This window comes from Pagrus pagrus (genome assembly GCF_965226575.1).
Source record: "Pagrus pagrus genome assembly, chromosome: 4".
In the NCBI taxonomy this organism is placed as follows: domain Eukaryota; kingdom Metazoa; phylum Chordata; class Actinopteri; order Spariformes; family Sparidae; genus Pagrus; species Pagrus pagrus.
In genome coordinates this window covers 5,638,995-5,664,568 of record NC_140188.1, presented here as the reverse complement: position 1 = coordinate 5,664,568, position 25,574 = coordinate 5,638,995, and the positions used below count along the sequence as shown (strand labels likewise).

Below are 25,574 nucleotides of genomic sequence, written 5' to 3'. Positions count from 1 at the left end.
GATGGGGTCCGGGGAGTTGATGCAGTGCTTCTTGCAAACAAACCTCAAGGCCTCACACCTTTCCACATCACCATCTGAAGCTGGACACTGGAGGCGACTGGAGGAGTTGAAAGACCATCCCAGCAGCAGAGAGCCGGGGGCCTGTGTGGGTGTTAGTTCTGAAACCTTTGTATTAACACATTGTCTTCTCTATACAGGGACTGAGAGGAAGTCTACCTTTCCTTGCAGGAGAGAATGTAAATAGATGCTGGCAGCACATGATGGAAAGCCTCGGGGCGTAATGGAGTCTCACCTGACATCCTCACCGCACCAATCAGCTGTACTAAAAAAAAAACAAGTCCTTTCTTGCTAAAAGTCACCCACTGTAGTCCCGATGGTGCCTCCCTCGCTTCGTTATAATCCCAAACCGCTCAGAACAAAGCCTAATTTAATGTGTGTGTGTTTGATATAAAGTTAATTTATTTATTTATTTAATGGGCAAAGAGGTGGAACGTGGGTGGAGCTGAGGCTTGCCAAATGAACCCTGCCAAGCTAGCTAAAGCAAATAAAGTAGCTGTGTTCACAACGCGTGTTTATTCGCCAGCCAGAAAACAGCCATACGATAGCAGCAGGCACAAACATGATCATAAACAGGGAAAGTAGCTATAGAAACCAAAACCCTTCTTTGTACCAGGCGGGTACCAGGTTTATTTCTGCTGTAAAGGCATTTTAACATGGACTCTTACGGAAATTCATTTGCTTTTGGAGCCAGCCTCAAGTGGCTGTTTGAGGTATGGCAGTTTTTGACACTTCCATGTTGGCTTCATTTTTCAGCCCTGGTAGTTGCCGCTTGCAAAATAACCTAAAACAAAATCATTTTAGTACTTTGACCTCCAAAGAGCCAACCTTTGTAACAGAAACTTTGAATTTTCCAGCCCATCCTCATCAGGAAAACCACCATAATGGCCGACTGTGCAACCAGCTTATTATGGCCCACATTTACATTTCATGTTAGGCAGCAACCTCAAGTGGCTGTAGTGATTATTTCACTAGCAGCAAAAGGGGGATGTCTGGTGAAGTTGTAAAAGAAAGTCATTCAGGTCACAAAAGTAACATGTTGTGTTTTCATGAACCTAAACAAGTTGTTTTTGTGCGTATATCCTGCTGCTACGCTGCAGTGGTCATGTTGTTTTGGGGAGGACTGTACAGGGTTGGCTTGACCTTTGTGTTTCCACATTTATTGTGTGTTATGTTTTTATCTTGTTTCTTCTAAAGGTGCTGGATGTAAGTGTTGTTATTTACATGAGTTTATTGATGAATAAATGAATCTCATTGTCTGAGGGGCTGCAGAGATGTTTAAAAAATGTATGCTTACTGCAAAATTATACATGACACTTGTCCTTGTGTCCTATGTATTGATGTTGCTGGTGTCCTGGAGACAAGTTTCTGTGTTTTTGGTGAATTAAGAATAACTTATATTTAATTGAGGCTGAATGTGTAATATACAGAAGGATCAGCTTTGTATGTTACTATTGAAATTGAAAGGAAAAACAGAGTCAAACTGCTGTTCGAAGATTTAAGCAAAAAGTGAATTAAATCTCCCCAAAAATGTTTTTTTCATAAAGCCCATGTTTTGGTGAGGAGGCCTATGAATAAATGTATACTAAAACAACAGCTGCATGCGGCTCGCACTGTAATGGGAAAGCACATTACCTCAAAACTTTTGGACCGAGCTTGCCTTTTCCTTTTTCCCTATTGGACTTCAGATAAAAAAAAAACTCTTCCAAATCTTCAATCAAGCTCCATCCATTAGTCTGCAGTGGATTGCTTACCCCTGACATCTCAATCAAAAGTGGAGATATTGCTCTGAAAGAAGAGTGGAACAGATGCCGGTGGCACGTCAACAAATCCCTGCTTAAACAGCGATCACTCATGACAACATCACAGCTTTTTTAAGTCACTGGCGATAAATGTAGCTTGAAATTGCAATGTCATTTCCCCCAATGGAACAAGTGTTTGAAAATTGGCAACCGTGAAAGTAGACACAGACATATTATCCAGTAATGACTGACAGGCTTCATGACATATTGTTGCTTCCACATTTCAACAAAACCGGAGTGCAGAGGGCATTTTCTTTTGCGACGGTGCAGATTTCATCCCCAGTGAAACACTCCGTTCTGTTTTGATGTCAGGTAATGATGATATTACCTGTGCCAGGGTGTTTTCTGTCAAACTTGTTTTTTTTTCTCATTGTGTAATATCAGACAGATTGAAATGAGATTGAGAAGATCTAAGGCCGGGTCAAGTGACGAGGCATTGAGTCATATAAATATATATATATATACATACTTCTTTAACATTTTGAAAGCCATTTTAAACATGTTTCCATGAAAAACATAAAAGATAAAGATCAGGCATCAGATGCAGATTTAAATTAGAAGAGTGCTCTCAGGAGAGTGCAGATCTCGCTAAGCTTACAGTCAAGATATAAGCGAAGATAACAAAAATGGCGATTTATTCATGTCGTAACGGTTCTTTGATCTGATGGGGTTAGAAAAAAAAAAGTTAATTAACATCCAAGTCAGTCGGATTCATCCTGCGGAGACCATTTTTTTGGCAATCACTCCAATGGTTGAGATGTCGCCTAAATGTCAACTTCATAGTGGCGCTGAATAAATATTTTTAAAAAAGAGTTGTTAAAATTATTCAGAAATAACATTCATCAGTGCTTTTGAGTTTTAATTACTGCTGCTGTGTCTGATGAGTACCACAATACAGAAATAACATTCAGTAGATATCTGTGGTTGAAGGAATACTTTGACAGCCACAGTGAGGTGTGTCTGCTCATGGGGATGTTACAGTGAAGCAGTGAAAACACAACTGTTAATGCATGACATGAAACAAAGGCACACGTTTCATTCCAGTCTGAAGATCTCTGTGCTATCGGTGTGAAATGGTTTCATTTCACTGTACACTGTCCAGGCTACAGTTTCTGATTCCCTGTCACGTGGTAAGTCTTTTTGATTTTTTTGTCGTCTCTTCACGCACAGTTCAGCCGAGTGAATTTCACACTAATGAGAAGAGCTCCATTTAGATTTATCGAGTGAAAGTACACTCGTGATTGCACTCGCTCGTGATTGCTGTGAAAACAGAGGCATATAATTGGTCTGGTGTAAACACTGAGGGCTAGACATGCGTCCTTTAAGGAGTTCTTTAATCCCCGCAGGACTTTCAAGAGCACTGGAAGAGCATATGCTGCCCACAGCATGTATAATGACCCCCATCAAAGCCATCAATAACCATAATGGTCACCCAGACATTTATGTTACAGTTACGGCGATGAGGAATGAGGCATTTAAGTCAGAGGGCAACCTTTGTACACACTGATTCTACAAAAAGGGTCCCGTTCGCTTTTCATGATTCTGTTATAAAATACCAGATGATGGCCGAAGATAACACTAATGATCTTTTGCAAATAACAGCAATTTTGTGAAAATGCCATTTAAAGAGTGTATTTAAAGACGGATCCCTCGCAGGCAGCGAGTCACAATATTGGACCCTGATAACAACAGCAGCTCCTCCGTGTTCAAACCTTTCTGACTCGAGGCCTTCCTGCTCGAACGCTCCAAACCAACATGATTGGAAAGATTTCAGTCGTTCTTTAGCAGAAGGAAAACCAAAAAATGATTACTTTTTAATCATGCAATAATTCAGAATTTAAACACTTAAAAAGTCTCACAGCGTTTCTCGACTCGACTTCCACTTCCTCGGCTGCCTCTCAGTAAAATGAATCAAATTTTAATTTCTACATTAAACATCTTTGATCGTATATGTATGCACATAAATGCAGTAGAGTTTTGGGTTTTCATCTTTTAACATATTTCTGAATAATTACTTGCTTCTTTGAATATAAATTTTCATTCCCCTCAAACTTTTTTTTAACTGTTATATCCGTATAATTATCCTTAAATGTAAAACAGCTATTCCACTTTCATCACAGTTCAAAATAATTGTGTATCGTAATTTGTTTTCCTAATTATATATTATCACTATTAGTTCATTAATTTTAAAAGGCCGATGTAACATTCTCACATTACAGATGCATTTCTATCTTTTCCGGCTGTGAGATAATTAATGTGAGTATGCGGCTGAACATGAATATTGATAAACTTGCGGAAACCAAAATGTACGTTCTCATCGATTAGTCTTCACGAGCTCTGCTGAATAAAACATGGTGTTAAAAATGTGATGTATAGACGAAAAAGGTTTTGTGAATCAAACTTTTATTTTGAGCAGATTTATGAGTGTTAGCTGTTTTTTGCTTTGTACATCAAACGAGACTGTTTTGCTCATTAACTTTTGGAAACAACCCGAATCACGAAAGCATGACAACCTACTTTTACATCTCGACGCTGCAGTTAATGGACATGTACATCAGTTTAGACAATGACTTAAAGTCAGCCCAGGAACACATGTAATTTATAGGGGAACTTTTCAATTTCCCCCCTCCTGGTGTTCCCCTGTGGTTTTACTGTTGGCGCAGCAGTGTTAGCAGCCTGGCTACTGCCCAAAGCAAAAAACCCAAGAATCCCAATCTGACCTAGAAACCCTGATCTCAGTGTTATGAAGAGGCAGAGTAAAACACCAGGTTGTACTAATAAGTAGGCAGGTTTGATCAGTTACGGATCTAGTAGAAGAAGTTGCAGGCCAAAAAGACTCCCAGCCACTGTAACCACTGTGTAACCACTGGGTATAGCTGATGAGAGACCACGGCATCCCAACATTTTTTCAACAGGACACGACTGGATATCAAGAGACCTATTTCACAGCTGTGTTTGTGGCAACAAAACAGATATTTTTGACGAGACCGTGGGACATCTCCAGCCGGATTTTAAGGCGACCAAAACAGGTATTTTAAGTATAAACATGATGTTTCGCTAACCCTAACCAAGTGGTTTTTGTGCCTAAACCTAACCAGAACATGTCAGTTGCCAACATTTATTCTGCCGATTGGCTTGCTCAAGCCTGGGAGGTATGTGGAAACACATATCAGCAGGGGAACAGACTTGGACACAAAACCAGAGCGCTCTCCGTCGAGTGAATGCCCGTCCTCTTATTTTACCTTGGTTTCTCCATCAGCAGCTTTATTCTTTTGCGGTGAAGAGTTTCCACAGTTATTCCAGTTGTCCCACCGTTACCTGGGGATAGTAACCAGGGGAAGCAACGCCTCTTCCTGTTTCAGAATGATAAGTATGATAATTAAACACTGAAAGTAGTTAAACTGTTCATTCAGAGGTAAAAATATAATTTTCTGCACAGTGTGACATAAACATAACAAGCGCTGTAACTGAAAATGTAAAAAATAGAGGAAAAACACTAGCTACAAGCAACACCTCTGTGCCTTTTCTGTTAGTACATCATTTCTGAAAAATATTATTTTTTCATGTTCCATGTTTTTATTTTCCTCAAAAATCTTCCTTCCAATATCATCATTTTGTTTGGGACCTTGTTTGCTGAACATGTCTCAGAAACACTGTTCGGTTTAACCACAATATTCAACACCATGTCCCTGTAATTCACCATGAAATAATGTTTGTGCTTGTAGACTTCTTGGTGTGCAGCGCCAGTTAAAAGAAAGTTCAGCTGGTAAGAACAATGTTTCAGCATTCAGCAGCAGGTATTCCAGGTTAGGCTCGGGTTAGTGTTTCATCCAATTTGCCAGTTAAACGTTTTCACCTGCTGTCCAAGGTGTTCAAAGTCAGTCTCTGATAAGATGAGCAGAATTCAGAGCAACTGCTCCACTGAGACGCAGCAAACAGGATTACACCAGCCAAACACGGTGACGCCTAACATGTCCTGTACATGTGTCAGGATGCATCTCTCCGGCCCTCAATGGGTATAAAAAATACACTTTCAGATAGACGCTTTGATTTAGATTTCAACATTTTTGTGCACATGTATGTGATTTCCTGGGAGGTTACCACTATCCCAACACTGGAGCTTCCAACAATAAGAGCTGTCATTTTTTTTCACCCACCACAGAGAATTCAGCAGGTACGGCCTGTCAGACTCTGACCACAGTGCCTCAGCGGTGGGAGCTGGAAACCTGATACTGGGCAAATGGTGAAAACACATGTAGAGCTTGTGTGCATTTCTCTTCTACCTTTTGTTATCTGCTTTCCTCCAAGCTGGGAGGATGTGCTGCCAGATGTACAATGATTATTGTATTTGTAGGATAATTTGGTCCTCTAAGATGTACAATCAAGAGGAAGAAAAGTGCCATAATGTAGGATAAGTTGACCATTTTGCTTTAGTCTGTCTCATTTTAGTTCATTTCCTGACCTGATCAGGTTAGCCAAATATGAATCCCGTGTCTCACAAGACCATTCTGATGCCAATCCAACACATTCTCACTCCCAACTCATCAAATATAGCAGCTCAGTCAGTGTCCTGAAGCATCACACTATGATGTATCTCCTCTAGGGTCTATGTCGGGGAGTGATGAGCAAAACATCTTGAACTCCCCAGTTGGAGCCTGCAGGTGGATGCTGGGTGGTGGTGGTGGTGGGGCTAAAACAACATGTGCAGGCAGAGGGAGACTTGGGACATCTTTGCAGTTTAAATAGGCTGCCTCATTGGGAGGGTGTGTTTGGTAGGTGATTGTGGAGAGTGGAGCACGTCACATGTGTCTCGCAGCGCAGCTTGAGTAGTCTGAGGCATTTCATTTGAAGCAACTTGGAGCTGGAGCTCGAACTTTCTGTGTTGTGTTCGAGTCAAGTTGTTTTTACTGCACCAGTAAGCTCAGTTATTTATTTAATTATCTTAGATTAGGACAAATCTAAGCACATCATGACTCACGTACGATGATTTCTTCAGAAATATGATATTTTTAAGACTCTGGTACAACAGTTTAACATTTCCCATCTGGCAATGCTGGCTGGGAGTGATGTTCATATATTAATACTACAAGCGTGTAGGTGGAGTAATGCCATCACATTATCATCATCCTTGGGGCAGGGTGACCACACCGGCTCTGCATGAACAGATATGAGCTCCTGTAAGCTACAAGGCTACCTGGGAGTCCAGTAATAACAGCTGCCAGTTCTGTTACTCAACATAGCTCCTTCACTTTCTGCTGCTCTCTGTTGCTGATCCTGGGTTTGTTTCAGGGCGCCACACATGTTGCAACTCAGGACAATGCAGCGTATGTTTTAACAGAAGTTAGACATGTACCTGGACTGGACAGCTGGTTGTTACTGTGTCCTTGCTGGACTCAGGCACATTCTCCTGGGACATCAGAGAGTCAAAATTAAAACTGCGAACATAAATCACAGGCATGTTCTAAACTGAGAAACTCCTCCGTAATTGTTGCCGTTGTCAATCAAGAGTTCAATACACCATCTGGAAATCTAAATTAGAACATGTCACACACAGTGATACAAATCTGTATTTCCAAGGAATATTTTTTTTCCTGAGCCATTGTTTCTCCAGCACATATTTTCCCCGAGCTCCCCCGTTTTCCTTCCCTTTGTGGGTGGCAATTGTGTCAATCAATACTGCACTTAAATATCAAGTGATTTCAGCATCGATCGTCACGTTATTACATGTTAAAAGAACATACATGGAGGCAGAGCTGGAAAAAGGGCGTTTTCTACTTTACATGTGAAGATACTCTCCCCTTTCCAACTGACAATTTGAATGCATCTAACTTCAATCGCCTCAGTTTAAATAATATATTTATGTTCATGGACGTTCTTACTGCATAATAAGAAAGAAGTCGACTCATTGCTGTTGTTTGAACATGCAGGTAGACAGCATTGAAGGTGCATGCAGGGACAGTGAGCAGCATGAAATGGCTCCTCACCTCTTACTAGGAGTAGAAAGAGCCAGTTATGCTGAGCGCACACAGCTCTGGGCAGAACTCAGTGCCGACGTTTGGCCATGGTGCACCAGCATGGACGAGCAGAGAGGGGAGGGAGAGAGATGTGAAGCTCAAAGGACACCGGGGAAGGTGCACTCCTCTTTAATTGTGGTTTCATGCCTAAAGCTTTGGTGCGGTAGGTGTTTGAGGGGGCTGATGAGGACAGCCGTGGGTTTTCCTGTCCGTAGCCCTCCCTAAGCAGCGTGGCAAGCCTGTGGCAAAGACCTGTCAGTGACCTGCAGTGGGACAACATACAGTAGAAGGGACTCATCTGGATTTCCTTCATCCTTTAGTGGTTAAGTAGACAGATTTTCCTCTAACATCCGCCTTTCTCCTCTGATGATATTGTTCCTGTTCCTGTCTTTGTATAGAAAGCATTTCCAGACATTTTTGTTATTCCTTACGTTTGAGATCTGAAGCTTAGGCGACACAATAGCTGTTCTTGGGACAATCCCACAAGCCATCAGCACGAGCCGTGTATAAACACCACATACTACAGCAAGTAAAGCTCACTGGCTACCTGGCTAGCATATCGAATAAGAGAAACAGCAGACACAGCAAGCAAAGATAATCTGCAGTCATCAGTGAGATCTGCAATGGCGGATTGGATTAGCTGTTTGGTAATATAAAGCTGCCATCGTGATTAGTGGCTTTGGCTCGCGTCCTGGACTGTTTTGTTTTTTTTAGAGTAGAAAGGATGAGAAGCTAGATTGTCTTGGAACAACTCTTCAGCAGCATTTTCCATCTAGCCTCGATTGAATAAAAAAGCACTAAGTGGTAAAAAGTTGCTCAACAATAACAACAATAATGGCAAAAGCAGCTATCTTTTAGACTTTCTTCAAGTCTGCTCTTTCCCTGATTCCAATGAAGTTGATGCAGGTGCATCTAATGTTTGCACTTTCTCCTTTTTTCAAACTGTTTTCATTACTGCCACTTTTTTCCTCAGTCCGTCTGAATTGAGCGATGATGCTAAGTGAGATAATGCTGGCTTTACTTTGGTGGACTGAGTCATCCCTGTCAGATCTCACAGATTTTGTTATATTAAAACGTCTTAGTGGTGCTGAAATAGTGTCCAGTCAAACAATCCTTCTCTGTGGGTGCTGGAAAACAACTCGAATACCAATAAGGCGCATCCTTTCTACCAGCACTAAGGTTGCCATTATATAAATCTTATATTAACTATGGGATTTGATAGATTTTTGTAGGTGTGAGTCAGAGCCTCAGGTAAACAGTAAACCGAGTCCACTAGCAAAGAAGTTTTAATATTTAAATGCTAAACAAGTTTTCATACACGTCTTCATTAGTCAGTCAGTCAGTGCAGGGAGCTGTTAGCTGCTGTGGCTCTCATTTAATTCCTCATCATTAAATGTTTTTTACGCCATGTTCTCTCTAATGAACTCCTGACCGAACCTTATTATATGAAGATTACAATCACTATGTTTAGCAGTAATGTGTTGTGATGCTGATGTTCTCCCTCAGCCTGGTTCTGCAGATCCATTGTTCTCATTTTGAATATCATGACATTTTATAATCAGCTGTTTTCCAGTATCGTATCTTTTGTAGTGACATCAAAATCAAGAAACAAAGCACCAGCTTTTTCTCTGTTATTGAAATGAATTGGTTCATTTTTGTACACACAACCTGGCCGTGGATGTTGTGATTTCATCAGATGGGATTTAACTCCGGGCTGTTTGTTCACACATGTTGTATACGAGATGTGAGCTCGCCTTTGATGGCTCCACCAAACATCAAAAACTCACCGGCATCAGTCGACTGAAGACTGAAAATGTCTCGCAGTTTCTATTTTTAGTTGTGAGTCTTCGGATCAGGCTCTTAATGTTCAGTGGAACATGAATGATCTCCTTCCAGAAGACAGTTTAACCTCATTTGGCATTTAGCCTGAATGACACACAGTTAGTATAATGAAACTGAAGCTTTGGGCATGTGAGGATGTTTATGCCGTCTTTTTGTGTGTGTGCTTCCGTATCTTTGTGTACATCTGCAAGCCTCTGTGAGCGTGTGTGCATGCATCTGCATACAGTCTTGCTGTAGGTCAGGCTGGGCTCAGAGCCAGCAACATCTGCAGGGGTCTTGTGAGAGTGCTGCATGGAGCAGCAGCTGAAGATACCTGATCAGGCTGATGGATGCCTGTGAGCCTTGTGTGCACACCGACATGCACACCTGCCGCCTGTGCCCCACTTATTGAATCCATGAATCAATTTAATGAGCGGAGGACGGGGTCAGGACTTCAATAAACACCCCACCAAGCTTTCAGATTTAATGTCTGCCCAATGAATGATACTGTATGTTCAACAAACGCCCGTTGCAAAGCACCTCTGCTGTAAATTGGAAATGGGTTTTGAAGCAATCGCTGTGTACAATACATGCTGCTGACTGGATAAGATTCACAGCTTGCGCGTAAACATTTCCAACGTGCAAATGAGTTCAAACTAAGAGCAACGTATGATTTAGTTGTTTGCCTGTGTGTGCGGTGGGGTGAAAGAGTGAGACTTGAGAAGGAGAATCAGACATCTTCCATTGGTAATCAATACTGCAGCAGTGACCTGAGCGTTTGCTCTGTGCTTCATCCCATTTAGAGCTACAGGGTTGGCTGTCTGACAGAGACAACTCCATGATTTCCCTCTGGATTCCTCCATGAATCCACAAATCCCCCCGTTTTACGTGGCCACTTCTACATCTCCATAGTCACTGGTTCCTCGCGCCATCAACCCGCCTCCTGCAGCAAAAACCTTGTCTGAAAGTCACTGCGGTGCTTTGTTGTAAAATTCAGTTTGATGTGCCTCAGCATAGATGCACCTTTTTAGCCACTTATGTTTGCATGGAATAACCCACACTTCATTTTTCAGCACAATTTCAGGGTAAAAACAATCACTGTCAACCTTCTGATCTTCACACGCTGTGATTATAAACTTACTTTCCCCTCCACTGATTAAACCATGACCGTGCTTCCCGTCATGTGGTCATCCGGAGCGCAGAGGACGCAGCAGAAAGGACGAGTAGTTGCTATTTAGATGTCTATGGCAGCAGCATCCCAGTAGTGAATACATTTTTCTTCATCCACTGGGGACGAAGGGGCTAATGGACCATGAGAGTGGCAGTTCCCCCGGAGTTGTGTAGCTGAGTCACGCCCCCGTTTGGAGTGGAGCTGCAGGCAGCAGTTGCTGTGTGAGACCGAGACCAAGAGGGCATGCTGTGAGAGTCTGGGCCAATTCAGGGGTAAACATCGATGGCAGTAATTGGAGAACAGCACAGCAGGGAATTTCATACATTCCTGATCCATGTGGCTCTGCCGAGAATGTCCTGAGTGTGGACTTTTGGAGTTGAAAAACAGTGGTTCGCTGTATGCCAAAGACCTTTTTAGTTCCTGTGCACAATTTGCTGAACTCCCCCTTATACATTTTACAGGTCAAGATTTAATTGGTTAAATAAGCTCCAAACTCACCAGTCCGTAAAAGTTTCTTTGATTTGAGATGCCGAGTAAGTTTTTAATGCAGGGGTTGTGCATTTGGATACAGACAAAGATAAAGAGGTTGTTTGCTGCTGAAACACCAAGCTGTTGCTGTCCATCACTTTCTCTAATTTGGTGGAGCTCCAGTGGAGCTATTAGTCCTGTATTTGTAATTAGATTGGATCAATATCATTAGTCATCCATTACAAGTGTTTAAAGAAGTCTTTTTCAATCCATCCATCAGTCCCTGCCTTCTTCTTTTTGCTTCTGTTAGTGCTTTGTGTTTGGGTTGTAAAGGCAGCTTAGGATAATATGGTTACCTTTCAAATACAACACAAATCCATGAGATACTCTGGTTTATTAGAACAACATATAAACAAAAACATATGTATGCTTATATATGTTTTCATTAGTTTAAGCACACACATCTATCTTTTATATTTACATATTATGTCAACATATTCACATAATGGATGTATATGTAGGAATAACATATACGTATGTCTACAATATAACTGCGACACGCTTGATGTCCCACCCAAACTTCATTAATGAGTCACCAACCATGACAATAACAGGCGCGTCACAGCCGTGTGCATCACTTTGTGGTGTCTCCTGGAAACAGTTTCTTTTGTTGCCTGTGCTACGTGCAGCGCTTCTGTATTTTGCAGATGTTTTGTTAATCTGCAGCTTTTTTTCTAAATGCTGCTGATGTGCTGTCAAATTTGTGAAGATTTCCCCAGAATTTCAACTTGTGTTATGTCAGTTTGCATGTAACTGCAGAGCATCGAGCTCTCTGTGCCACCGCAAGACACTCCTGAATAATACCTTTTGTGAAACTAACAATGTTCGGTTGTGTGCCTACTTTATGGTAATTCCCAAGCCAAAGTTTGTGCTGTTATCATGTTTTTTTGTAATGTGTTATGCCGTGGAGCCGTGGAACAAAAACCTTACAATGTAATGCATATGCATACCAACTGCATATAAAGTAGAGCATGCACAGCAGGGACCGACACAAAAATGCTGTAAGCGCATCACATGTATCATTTGTGCATCCAGTATAACATCAACACACACACACACCTCTAAGGTGCATTACTTACCTTGTTGGGGAAGTATAAGGTTAGCGGTGGGAGTGACATCCTGTGGCTCTGCTGAGGTCTCTTATCAGTGTCTGCTCCTTATCACTCAGCCCCACAACAGCAGAGACACACAGAGACTATTTTAGCTGCACCACATGAGAAGAAATTATCTTTATCAATGTCTGTTGCATGACATTCTGCTGTGTTTTCTTTCTGTGGGTCCCAGATAAAATTATGCATTACAGACCAGCAGCAGAGAGTGAGAGAAAATAAGTGAAAAATGATTTGTGAGCAGATACTCTTACACACAGCACCAAAGTTCAGGAGATGTTTGAGTAACATGGTCACCATCAGCATATTTTTGTATCCTTCTTCTTCTCTTATGAAATGGTAACATTGCTTAGTGCTGGCAGAACCTTACTAACAGTCTCTTATCCAAGTTATTTTCCAGCTTGAATAGATAATGAGACACTATTTTCATTGCCACCAAGACACTTTGAAATCTGTGAGATCTGACAGTGGCAACTCAGTCCCCCAAAACAGAGCCATTATCGTTCTGTCATATACAGTATTTAGACATTATTTTTGTGCTGCCAATTCTCCTCTCAATAATGATGCCCCTGTGGTCACCACAGAATGTGTGGCACAGATAGTGCCAAATCCAACATGTTCACAAAAACAGGCATTTCAGCAAACCTAATATTGTTTTCTAATAAAAAATTTAAACAGTCTCTGACACATTTCCAGTTGGTCACTCCTACAGCAGCTCATGTCAAGACTGACAACAACTGAAGGAATTTACTGATTGGGCATTTAAAGTAAATGCTCTGTTCAATAAACTGAATCAAATGAAGACATGTAATGCCAGATTCAGACTACATGATATATTTTGTCTGTTACAGCAGTGTGTCAGATTAGGCGATGATAAGAGTAAAACATCTTGCCGTTACGCTGGTCCACCACCAAAAATAACTTGCTTATCTTCCACAATGTGCATGACGTCAGTGGGAATGAGCTGCTTGGGACCGACTGATAAGACCAGAAATGTAAATAAATGATGGTATTGTTGGCAAAGTTCTGAAGTTATTACTTGCTATTTAATAGTTTCACCTCGCAACATCAATAACATCATTCAAGACCACTCTGTGCTCCTATTGGTCAACGTTTGAGACTTTGTTAGGTGGTTAGTGGGATGATGTTAGTTGTCGTCTACTACTGAAGACTAGAAGGGTTGAAAGAATCACCGCCTGATCTGACTTTTTTGTACCCGGTACCCCACATCTGTGGGGTCAGGCTATTAATGAGCTAATATTGTGTAATCTGACTCCAGCATGGGATATTCATCGTGATGAAGTATAATTAGTGACAGTATAATTCAGCTTGATCACTCTCATAAACCTGGTGTAGGCCACAAGCTTAAGGAGGAGGAATATCAGATTCATATCCGTCAGGTGGACAGAAACATGAATTAAAATGACACCTGGCCAAACCATAATAATGATAATAACCACTTTAAATATGTGATAATAAATGTCGGATATGTGCTTCGGTTAGCTTTTTGTGGACTCTTTCTTTCCCTCAAATTAAACTAAAACTCAAAAACAATAACTATGTCATATTTTAAGGGTAGCAGTTTTTGCAGTGTAGTGCTAATGTATGGTACATACAGTACATGCATGGGTGGAAAATCAGACCGGCAGTTTTCCTCCACATTTCCATCCGATTGCCAGTGCAGATTTTTGCTCTCCAGACTTTTGTATGACAGAGATATGAAAAAAAACAAACAAAACAAACAAAGACAGATGCCAAGCTTGCAGATAGCAAATCTAACACACATGCACACACACATGCTTGACCAGGCAGCTCCCACCGGACATCACACTGGCAATATGAGTCCAAAAATGTGGAGGCTTGGCAAGAGTTCACAGTTTAGATTCTGTCTGTTTTCAAACCACCGTGTCGATTCACACGTGAGACTATATGAGTGTACATGTGAAGGAGGACTTTGAAAGTGCACATCAAACATATAAAAAGTTCCTCCTGCAGGGACAAGACAGCGCTGATAAATGGCTTCAGTGCACTTTATTATTGAACTTGTCTACAACAAGCTTTTTTACTACTTTCATGAATTTTATATGATCCATCATTTATTAGGACTGTATATCGGGCATGAAATGACCTGGTGCTGCAGACCTCCCCCACACCTTGTCCTCCGTCTCTTAGTCGTCATTAGCCGCTGACATTACAAAAACAAGTGGAGTGAAATATCCCATTTACAATTTGGGAGATTTTGTCATTCTTCAGCGTGATTCTCCATTAATGATGTAAAATGACACAAAGTACGCTGCCCTGGGGGGAACCTACACAGACTTCATTACAAGGTACTTTTAATTAGTCTTTGTAATTAAAAGCAGAATATTGGGTGCAGAAAGGCCGGAAGCGAAATTGATATGCCCATAAACATTTGCATGTTCATTGGTCAGAGTTAGCAAACCGTCACGTTTTTTACTAAGTCAGGTCTGACAAGAGGCTGGAGAGTTGAACTGCAGAGGGATTTAAAGGGAAGCGTGTATGACACCCTCTTAATTAAATGGGATCGGGGAGGGAGGGCTGTATAATGAGAAAGTGAAAACTAGGTGTGAAGTTGGGGATCTACATTTTCTCTCCTATTTTTGGCTGACCATATGCTGCAATATGCCGTCCAGAAGGGGCTCGTAGGATAATACTCACCCACAGGCATATACTATTAAATGTATCCTACAGCTGTGATCTCATTTGCAGTGTCAGGTTAAAGAGACTTTAGTGCCTTAAGTTGATGGAGATGGTTTAGATTTAATGAGTTGAATAGACTTTTTTTTAGCTCAGTAAAAAGCGCTTTTCCAGATGTGATACAGTCAGGCTCTGAGTAGGAGAACAAGCCCTTATACACTGTGATGTTGTCACATGTGAAACAGCATTTTTCATTTTCATGCATACTGTATGTTTTAGGGGTGGAACCATCATTTTCATCATTGATCAATCCATCGATTATTATCTTCATTAATTGTTTGTCTGTCCCTGTGCTCTATTACCTTGTGATGCAGCAGGATGTGCGCGATCAAGTGATCTTGTAAATTAATCCGGCTGTTGTTCAACCACAGAGTTTCAACCAATTAGCGTTCTACAACTAATGGCAGCTATGGCTGACAGTGACTGTTCATTAGACAGACAACAATGGCAGCTCCTCATGAGGTTAGCGTTGCTGCTAAAGCATCAGTTACATCAGAAGAGCAGAGTATGTTTCTTTGAAAGAATGCTTCTCTTGATGTTTTCGCTCTCCTCTTGAAAGATTTGAGTCACCAACTGGAAACACTGGCGATAGCGCTTTTTTACTATCGATCTGATTGTTTGGAGTTAGTCCCTGATAGACGTTGATAGACACATGGTTTGTCCAATCACTTGCCAAGTATTTCGTTTGACAGTGGCTGTTTCCAAACAGTTTCTAAAACAGCCTTTCCAGATGGTCCTGAGTGACACACTATCTGGCGCATCAGGATAAGGGCCTAAGTTGACATCCTCCAATCGCTTTATTTTGTCCAACCAACAGTTCAAAACTCAAAGATATTCTGTTGACAGTGATATAAAACAGAGAAAACAAAACAATTATGCTGTAAACATGCTGTTAAATCATTTTATTGTCTAACAGTATATGTATAGTGTATAAACCTAGGACAGTGATCATCAAGACTCATCTCTTAAATAACATTATGGACCCTCGATAAAAGGTTAAAGGTTTATTGATGTGAATCCATTAGAGCCAAAACATGCAATCAGTTTTAATCATGCAGTCTCTGTTTTTCCAGCCTTAAAGTTCAAACTCATTCAGCATTTGAGCTAAGCTTCGAGTTGGTACATTTTCATTACACATTTCCATAACGGTCTGCAACTTATTTATAGGCCTCTGCTGGGCTGAGCTCTGTAATAAACACGGCAGTAACACAGTTTCCAGGTCTTTGGAAATTCGGCAGCAGCACATTTTTCTCCATGCCATCGCACCAATGGTTTGGCCTTATTAATATGTTTTGCCAGGTATAATAAACTAGATGGAAATCCAAAAATGGGGCCAATCCTTAAGAGGAATGGTAATATGCGGGAATAAGAATAGGGTGAGATATATAGGGAGCTTTGCAGGCCATATGAGGATGCACTGTGCTGGTGTGTTGATAGAAGCAGGCAAAGCTTCAATATAAAACTTGCGACCAGTGATGCTTTAATCAGTCCTGCTGTCTGCTGGCAGCTTTTTGAATGGCTTGAATATTAATCAAGTTGGACTTTTTTTTTCTCTGCCATCGAAAGCTGTCCAGTCACATTTCAGAACATTAATTTAGAGTTAAATGACATGGTGCTTGCATGAATCATTAACCCATAGCCTCAGAATTGCTCAACTTGGAGCTACAGAGAATGGACAAGCTGTAATTATCCTCTTTTTATGCTGCCAGGTTGCATAAGAACTCAAGCTGAGCGTCCAAAAGAATTTTATTACATAGGACTTCTCTGCTCTGTTAAACATTGTATTACTTTGCAATCTGTCAGTAAATCATGAATTTTTTATTTTTTTTCAGTAGAAAACCACCTTTGAAAGTTTAAGAAAATGTCAGCATATCAGATCTTTATTGATGAAACAATTATGAGAACAAAGTCAGCATACTGGTGAACGTCATAATCAATATACCAAATGTATTTAAGCAGACACTCTGTAGTTTGTTCCACTGTTCTGTTACACATTACAAAATACTAGAATTGCTGTATATATGTCTTTTTGACCAAAACACCTAAACATCATCAACCAATAAAAGCTTGTTCAACATTTTAGGAAATACTTTTATTCACTTTCCGTAGGAGAGCGAGATGAGAAAGGTCGATACTCGTAAATATCAGAAGACGGCTTAGTTTAACATCAAAGTCAAAAGAGCTATGCTGGCCAAAGGTAACAAAAATTGCCTTTAAAGGTCACTGACACATTTTATCTCTGTTATTTAATCCATACAGAAACCAGTGATGTAATGTAACTAAATACATTTACTCAAGTACTGTACTGAAGTACCATTTTGTGTTTTGTGGGCTTTATTTCTACTCCACTACATTTCTTGGATAACCTTAGTTACTTGTTACTTTGCAAATTGCATGCTGCATCAGAGCCAAAGCATCACATTTTTAAAGTAATCTATTTTATTGGCAATCAGATTGAAAAAATTAAATAACACGATTCCAATAATCGGGAAAATGCTGAATCGACCAGCCCAACATTTTATGTCAGATACATTCATATTTTTACGTACTGGGCTATTTGTATCGGTGACTTTCACTTTCACCAAAGTAATATCTTATCACGTTATCTTTACTTTTACTCAAGTAGCCAAATACAGGGGGGGGCAGTAACTTATTTTGGAGTCTCTGCTTGTTGCCTGGCAACTGTGTGGCACATAACACCCCCTTAAACTGTGAAGGGCTGTTTTTGAACTCTGTTTTTTGTTCGCACTAAACAAAAAGGGAATGAGATAATGTGATAATTAGCGAGCTTTGGGCGGGTTGTTAGGTCGATTTTGTTGGACATTTTGAACAGAGTCACTCTAGCATCCCCCCTCTGTCCCCAGTCTTTAAGCTCAGCTAGGCTAACAAGCAGCCAGCTGTAGCCCTGTATTTAATGGACAGTGGGAGCTGCATTGAGCTTCTTATCAAACTGTCAGCCGGAGTAAATGAGCATTTCCCAAAATGTCTAATTATTCTTTTTAAAACTGAAACAATCTATTCTGCTACTGAGCCACCGGGATGTCAGGTCTGTGCTGCCTGACAATACAGACAAATAAATAGGAATTTAAACCTTCATATTACAGAACCTGGACACTGTCTGACACTGTAGCTCAGGAAAACAATGAAGTAAAGAGCCATATAGCTTATTGTAAATGCTTTTTCATCAACACATGTAAAAAAAATACAAATAAATAGTTGATTGAAAATTAAAATGACTAAATATATTGTCAATTATACAAAACGTATTCTTACACTTTGAAATACATTTGACTAATCTTGACTGAACACCAGAAGCCTCCATGCTGAGCTGTGCTGCTGTTGTATAGCAACAAGGCACTGAAATAGCAGCCATTTTTCCCACCATAAAGTCTGTCCCTCCCTCTCTCTCTCTCTCCCTCTCTCTCGCTCTCTCTGTGTCTCTCTCACTGTGTCTCTTGATGAAATGTATGCTGATTGCAGAGCCTATAGAGAGCGAAGCAGCTGCCTCTGATAAGCTGTCCATTGTAATCTGTGCCAGGTGAAAAAAAAAAAAAAAAAAAAAGAAAAGTTGCAATGAAGGCTCCCAGATGCAGACTGTGGATCCAGCACATTTTTTACACTGGCTGGTAAATGAGTGTTGGGAGGTGTTTGCGGGGCGATGAGGGGAGTGAACGGGATGAGAGTTCAGCCAGCTTTAATGTAAATGAGTGTAATTAGTTAAAGCTAGTTAGACTGGATCAGCGCTCCATTATGTTGCACATGCAGCACAGTATTTATGCAAGTGAATGAGATAACACAGAATGGAAGGTGTGGAGCTTTTTATGTATAATTTGTGGTTTTGAGTCATAGCATGCATACATTATAGGATAGTGTCATCACTGATGGTGTAGAGCAGCAGAGGTTTGTGTTGTGACACCACTGAGGGTGATTTCATTAAAGGAGGCAGCTATTTCAGCTTGTACCGTTAATGACACAGGGTGTTGAGAAAGAATAAGTTAAGTTTCCCTCCAGCTCCTTTAAAAAATAAATTACACATGGATCTTAAATCTGCCTCAGTTTTCAGTTCAAACTGGGACATAATCAAGTACACAGGCTTGAGATGAATTTAAATGAACTCCTGTTAAAAACATGTCATGAAAAATACCTTTTTGATCTTCCATTATAACCCCAAAGAATTTCACTCATCCTGGTTATGAGTTTTATCTGACAGCAGAAACAGCTGCTGGAGAAATGTTTGCTCCAGTTTTTGAAAGTGTGTTACTGACATCTAGTGGAGGACGTGGGTCAGGACAAGCCTCTATACAGCATGTAGCACCTTACTGTGTACATTTTTGAATAAATAATCACCTATAAGACCAATAAACACTCATAATAATTTCATTTTTTAACTCTAAAAGCAAATTTGGTGATCAGAAAAAACAGAGAAAATACATTTTAAAAGGTGCTTCATAACTAATTAATCATCTTCAAGTGTTCCTATGATTTTGGGCATGTAAACATAAACAATGACTGGTGAAATAAAGGGTAGATAGGATAGTGTATGTGTACACAGACTGTTGTTTTAGACCGTGCAGTAGTTAAACTGTTGAGAGCCTGGATTACCTGCTATTATCACCACCCTCTCACAGTGAAGCAGCGGTGGGGGCTGTAACTTGACCTTGCCTCTTAATGGCTGTGTGACAATGGTGCCCCGTCCCACTGGCCTGTCTGCCCCTCTGTTGTGTCCATTTATATTGTCCAGACACAGTGCAGAGGTTACTCAGAGGTGCCAGCACACACAAGGTGACAGGCTCAGAGGAACAAAGGGTGAGAAATGTGACTGTTCTTGCTGCAGTTGTTCACTTTTACTTTTTACTAAAATGTAGATTTATGTTTTTAGTCTTTTGTTTACCTGAAATTCCTCTTTGTATGCTAATGATAGTGTGTTTATCTTCTTGATTAAATGCATATTTTAAAATGAATATTTGAAAAAAGATTAACTTGTATCATTTATTCATGTAAAGTGTGTATATCAGAACGCACCTCACCTTTATCTTCATATTTTCATGTATGTTAGTCAGACTTGTACATTAACAAAACATACAGTCTGTATAAAAATGCAAACTTTGAACATTTTACCATGTTCTCCAACAGTTATTCTGGATTGAAGCTCTTCTACCAGAATGGTAAATGCTTTTATTTTCACTGTTTGATATCTGCATTGAAGATTCATGGTAACACTTTATACTGAGGGTGCAAATCATGATTATCTAACACATGACTCATTATGACTAAATGCATGTATTAAGGCAGAATTATCACAAAGCCCTGTTGTCACCATTAACACATTAATAATCACTATGACTTTATGTGATTAGTTCACACTAATCATCAGTTAAGAAATGTTCATTTATAGGTACTATATACTATACTATAGGTATAGGCATTAACTGATATGCAGTAAGGGTGGATGTACTTTATTAGACTCAAATTTCAATTAAGTCATTTTCTGGGTACTTGTTCAGTTACTTTTGAAATCAGTACTGGGTACAATTTAAAGTTATATCTAAACCTTTGATCTGCATTTTTGCAGCCAATAAGGCTATCCGAACACAAACGGGCCATTGAAAACCCAGACACCCAGACATACTGTAGCTTTTAATCAGCCACAGTGTGGACCATAAAATGTTGCCTTTTCTTCTTTGATGTGTTTTTTCCCTTTCAAGGTGAAGAGCAGAAAGATGCATGAGGGCCATCATGAGCATTGTGACAAGTGTTACAATGTCCACTGTCACGTCCCGGTGCAGAACTCCGTCTCATGCTTGCTCATCAGTTGTCGTAAAAACTGTGGTGCCGTCCTCCATATGTGCAAGCTGGAGGAGCACCAGCTTCTCTGCCCCAATGAGACGGTTCCCTGCCTCAATGCCGCCTATGGCTGCCCTCTCAGCATGCTGCGCCACAGGCTGGCCAAACACCTGGAGGTCTGTCCTGCCAGCATGGTCTGCTGCTCTCAGGAGTGGAACCGCTGGCCTGTTTCAGAAACCGATCTGACCTTCTACAAAAATGTTTCAGAAAACCTTCAAACTGAGGTGAATCTCGATGTTGCTATGGCTCTCAGGGACCAAGAGCTGCTGTTTCGATCCATCAAAATGAAGAACATTTTTCCTGAGTTGATGTTGGAGGACCCTGCCTGTCAGGATATTTCTGCTGGGGTCCACAATGCCACAGAAGAAGCAGCCTGCGCTTTAGCTTGTGGTGAATTTACAGAAAATGGTTGCACAAAGATGGAGGAACTGAGCCAAGAGGAGAGGGATGCTTTGGCGAAGAGCAGGGACGTCGATAATATTCAGAACTACAGCTCCTGGGAGAAAATATTCAAGAAGGAGATGGATGGATGCAAGCACACTGTCAGAAACCTGAATAAGACAGAGGAAAATGGAGAGAATAAGGAAGGTGAATCATCAAACTGTCAGGGGGAGACAAGAGACTCACATCTGAGCCAAGAGAATGCTGCTGCTGCTGCTGCTCCGAGCATGAATGGTGCTACTGGCCTTGCTCCATGGCAAGACGGGGTTCTTGAGAGGTTAGGGAGGGAGGTAAACATCTCTGAATATAACATGTACCTGGTGCACAATGGGGCAATGCTGATTAACTTTGGCCAACTCGCAGCGTGCACCCCAAGAGAAAAGGATTTTGTTTATGGGAATCTGGAGCCCATCGAGGTTGAAACCGTCCGAACGTTCAACGTTCCTACAAGCTATCGAGCAAAGCGCCACCACCTGAAGGACCCCGCACACAAGAGAGCAACCAAACACAAGAGCGTCGACACTGCAGATCTGACCCAGTCAGTTGGGGATCTCCCAAAGTGTGACGAGGTCAGCACCACACTCCTGTGCTCCCTGGAAAAGGAACTGAAAGGACACTTCATATCAGAGAGTGTGGGGATCGATGGTCTTTATGTGGACACTGGAACGCAAACATACGACTTCACCTCATCTCCGTTCAGAACAGACGCATCGCTCGCTGATGTGATTGCAGACAAACCTCGTCGTCTTTATGTACATGTGGAAGCAGAGTCCGTCACCAGAAGACACAACAAAACAAGCTCAGCCTTCAGCTACATGTGTGGCCACTTCTTTCGCCGTGATGAATACCGCTCTCATTTCAGGAATGTGCACTCCGACATACAGGCCTCAATTAGCGGCTGGTTCCAGCAGCGCTGCCCCTTGCAATACCTCGGATGCACTTTCACTCAGACGAGGTTTCACCCCGCAGGTCACAAAGCTACAATCAAATACTGCCAAGATGTCAGCACCTTCGTCCTCCAGCCAGAAGTCCCTTCACCACTCTGTGAAGGTGGGAAAACCTTTGGCTGTCACAGAAACGCTGAACATAATCTGGATCCCCTGAGCAGCCTGCCCCTGGAGATCCTTCAGCACGTTGCTGCTTACCTGGACAGCTTTACATTATCTCAGCTGTCGCAGGTTTCCCATCTGATGAGAGAGGTGTGTGCCACATTGCTGCAGGAGAGAGGCATGGTTTCCCTCAAGTGGGAAAAGACACATTCCCAGGAGGGAAGCTCCTGGAGCTGTCGAAAGAAAGCAAGTATCTTTATGATTTTTTTTTTCTTCTTTCGATTAATTATTATATTACTTGAATCATCCGTCCTCTTAACTGAGCTGCAGACATTTATTATGATATATTCATATTTGTTTATCTAACCCAGTGAGCCCTGTCATTACACCTAATGTATTCTCTCGATCTCAACCTTGTACACAGAGGGAAAGTAAACACAAGGCCAAACTTCTATACCAGGTGTCGCCATCATTCTGTTTACTGTCATTAGAAAATGTCAGTCATTCATACAGCGTGACAGCTGCTGCATTGTAAAACACATTCCACAGTCCTTTCTAACAATATTACAAACTGAATCACAGCCGTGTTGGCAGCAGTTTATGGGTTTCCAATGAAGCAGCCACTGGGGATTTGCTGCATTTTTTCTGCGTCCCTATCAAACCCAGCGACATGTGGGGGGTTGGCACCATCAGGAAGTGTTTGGGGGGAAAAAAGAAATGTTGTTTTCTTTGCTCACTTTGGTTTCCAAGAAATGGTTTTAGGAACCAGGCAGTTGAGCTTAACTACCATTTAGTTTCGCAACATGATGATTTTGTTCTTCTGTAAAACATTACGAAAAGAAAACAACTCGAACGGAAGCAAAGAATCCAAAACATCTGCATCCAGACCTGAACTGAAACACACTGATACTAAATAAAATACAGTCGTTTATAAGCAACCAGTACTACTTTTTCCTTGATAGTTGACAGTAGAGTGATTATGAGGGGGGTCATGTGCCACAGCTGGATTCAAATTGTGTTTACATTAGAGCAATAAGCTCAACCTTAGACCCCATGGCTCAGCCCACTAGGCCACAGGGACGCCTAGTGGCCTAGAGGCCTGAGCTTTGTGGATGCCTCCAGCTGCCTGGACTTTGGGAGATTATCTTCATCCTGTCTGAAATCATGAGCACTGTCAGGATGGAATTTTAACTGATTTGAACCCATGACCATTAAGCTATTGCCATTTAAGTTCATGCTTCTGTAGCGAAATGTTGATCAGTGTTTCCCAAACGCCCAACAGGATGTCCTCAACTGTCTCGTTTTGTTTCAGTTTACTGTCACGGACGAGCAAAGAAACTAAAACATATTTGCATGAGACACTGAAATCAGAGAGTTTTGACTTTTTAACATAAATACATTAATTGATTATTAATATAGTTTGCAATTAATTTAGTACTTCACAACTTATCAATTAATGGTGCACCGGAGTTTTTGGGATGAAATTTTAATCAGAAGAGAAACATCTTCATTGACTGATTTTCATGCCTGCACAAACAAAATAAACAAACTGTCTTTGTTTACATGTCTGAATAAACTGAATAGATAAACTGACCTTAAAGGACAACACAATTTTAAACTGTTTTACTTTGTTTATATGTGGCGGACCCTGCCACCTTTCAACAGTGTTCTGGGGACCTTATTTTCCTCTGAGAAACGCTTATTTATTCAGTTATGGAAATAAAACATATTTTTGAGTTTGTATTTCCTCATCAGTATTGTAAATATTACCTTTCAGAGTTTCTTTTCCAAAACTACATAGTGCACTTTTAATTGATGAATTGTTGCAGCTTTTTTTTCTTTGGCGGTTTGTGTCAAATTATCCCATCGAACAGCCATGCAGGTCGAAAACAATACAGAAAATGGAAAACAAATTAAAATCTTTGACAGCTCATACAAATAGTTTGTGACACATTTAGTGGATGGAAATTAGTAGAAGTATTGTTGACAAGACAATTAAAATCAAGAATCTCTCCAGACAATCTGTTTAAGCAGGTTAAAACATGTGTTGTGAAACAAGGATTTGTTGTTGTTGTTGTTGTTGTTGTTGTTGTTTTTTCTGTGATTCACAGAAATGAACTCAAACCTTAACTACCACTTGATTACCATAATCTAAAACCAGTCTTGCTTTTGCTGTTTGGCTTACTCTACCAATTCTTTTCCCCATCTGTTAAGTGGTTTGTCGGATATCCTGCAGACAAACAAACAAACAAACAAACCATGGAGTTAATGTAGGTGACATAAATGCACAACAGTGTATTTTTATATCTCTGTGCTGCAGAGGTCATGGGACACGGAGCGTGCCGATGATATCAGTGATGTGGAATGGCCTGAGGCCTGGCTGCCAGTAAACACAGTGCTACCATAACAAGTCAGATATGTGATCATTCATGGAAACAAGGTGCTGGTAGGACAGTGTGCTGACAGCTGGGTATTTGCTCCCAAATGAAGGGCATCATTTGTATAAGTTGTAATGGATAGATACAGAAATAACAGCCTGCCCTAACATGTGATATAAATACACTGTGATCCAGATTCCATGGACATCATACATGAATACATCCTCATGGCTATAGCTGCAGTACACTTGATAGATGCCATGACAGCAGCCTCCTACACCTCCCTCAGCTCTATCTCTGTGTTTCACAGGTTTGGGAGTTCAGCTCTCTGTTCTCCTCTGTGGACAGATGGAGCTTCAGCAACGCTCCCTCCATGTCAGATCACCTGAAAACCTGCTCCTTCTACCAGAGAGAGGAGCGCAGCAAGCCGGTGGCCTTAGCCTGCCTGGGAGAGGTCAGAGACAAATATGCAGAAGTGAAGCATAAAAGATACTGAGCTCACGGTCCCTGAGCTCAGTGGGCGAACCACAACAAGAGCCATGCCATGTTTAGAATCACTCAGACCTGATATATATTCATCCACAAAACTGTGAAGTGGATAAAGCCGCTGCATATACAGAAACAGGAAGGAAGCGATGTATT

General features: G+C 41.0%; 1 protein-coding gene across 1 annotated transcript; it reads left to right on the top strand.

Moving 5' to 3' along the window:
* Position 1: 1 nt before the first annotated feature.
* LOC311255728 (F-box only protein 40) lies at positions 2 to 25,428 on the top strand (the record flags this gene model as incomplete). The annotated part of the gene is made up of 3 exons (XM_084350376.1): positions 2 to 145; positions 20,926 to 22,800; positions 25,243 to 25,428. 3 exons carry the CDS (start codon positions 2 to 4, stop codon positions 25,426 to 25,428), a joined length of 2,205 nt encoding a protein of 734 aa, XP_084206502.1.
* Positions 25,429 to 25,574: the final 146 nt, after the last annotated feature.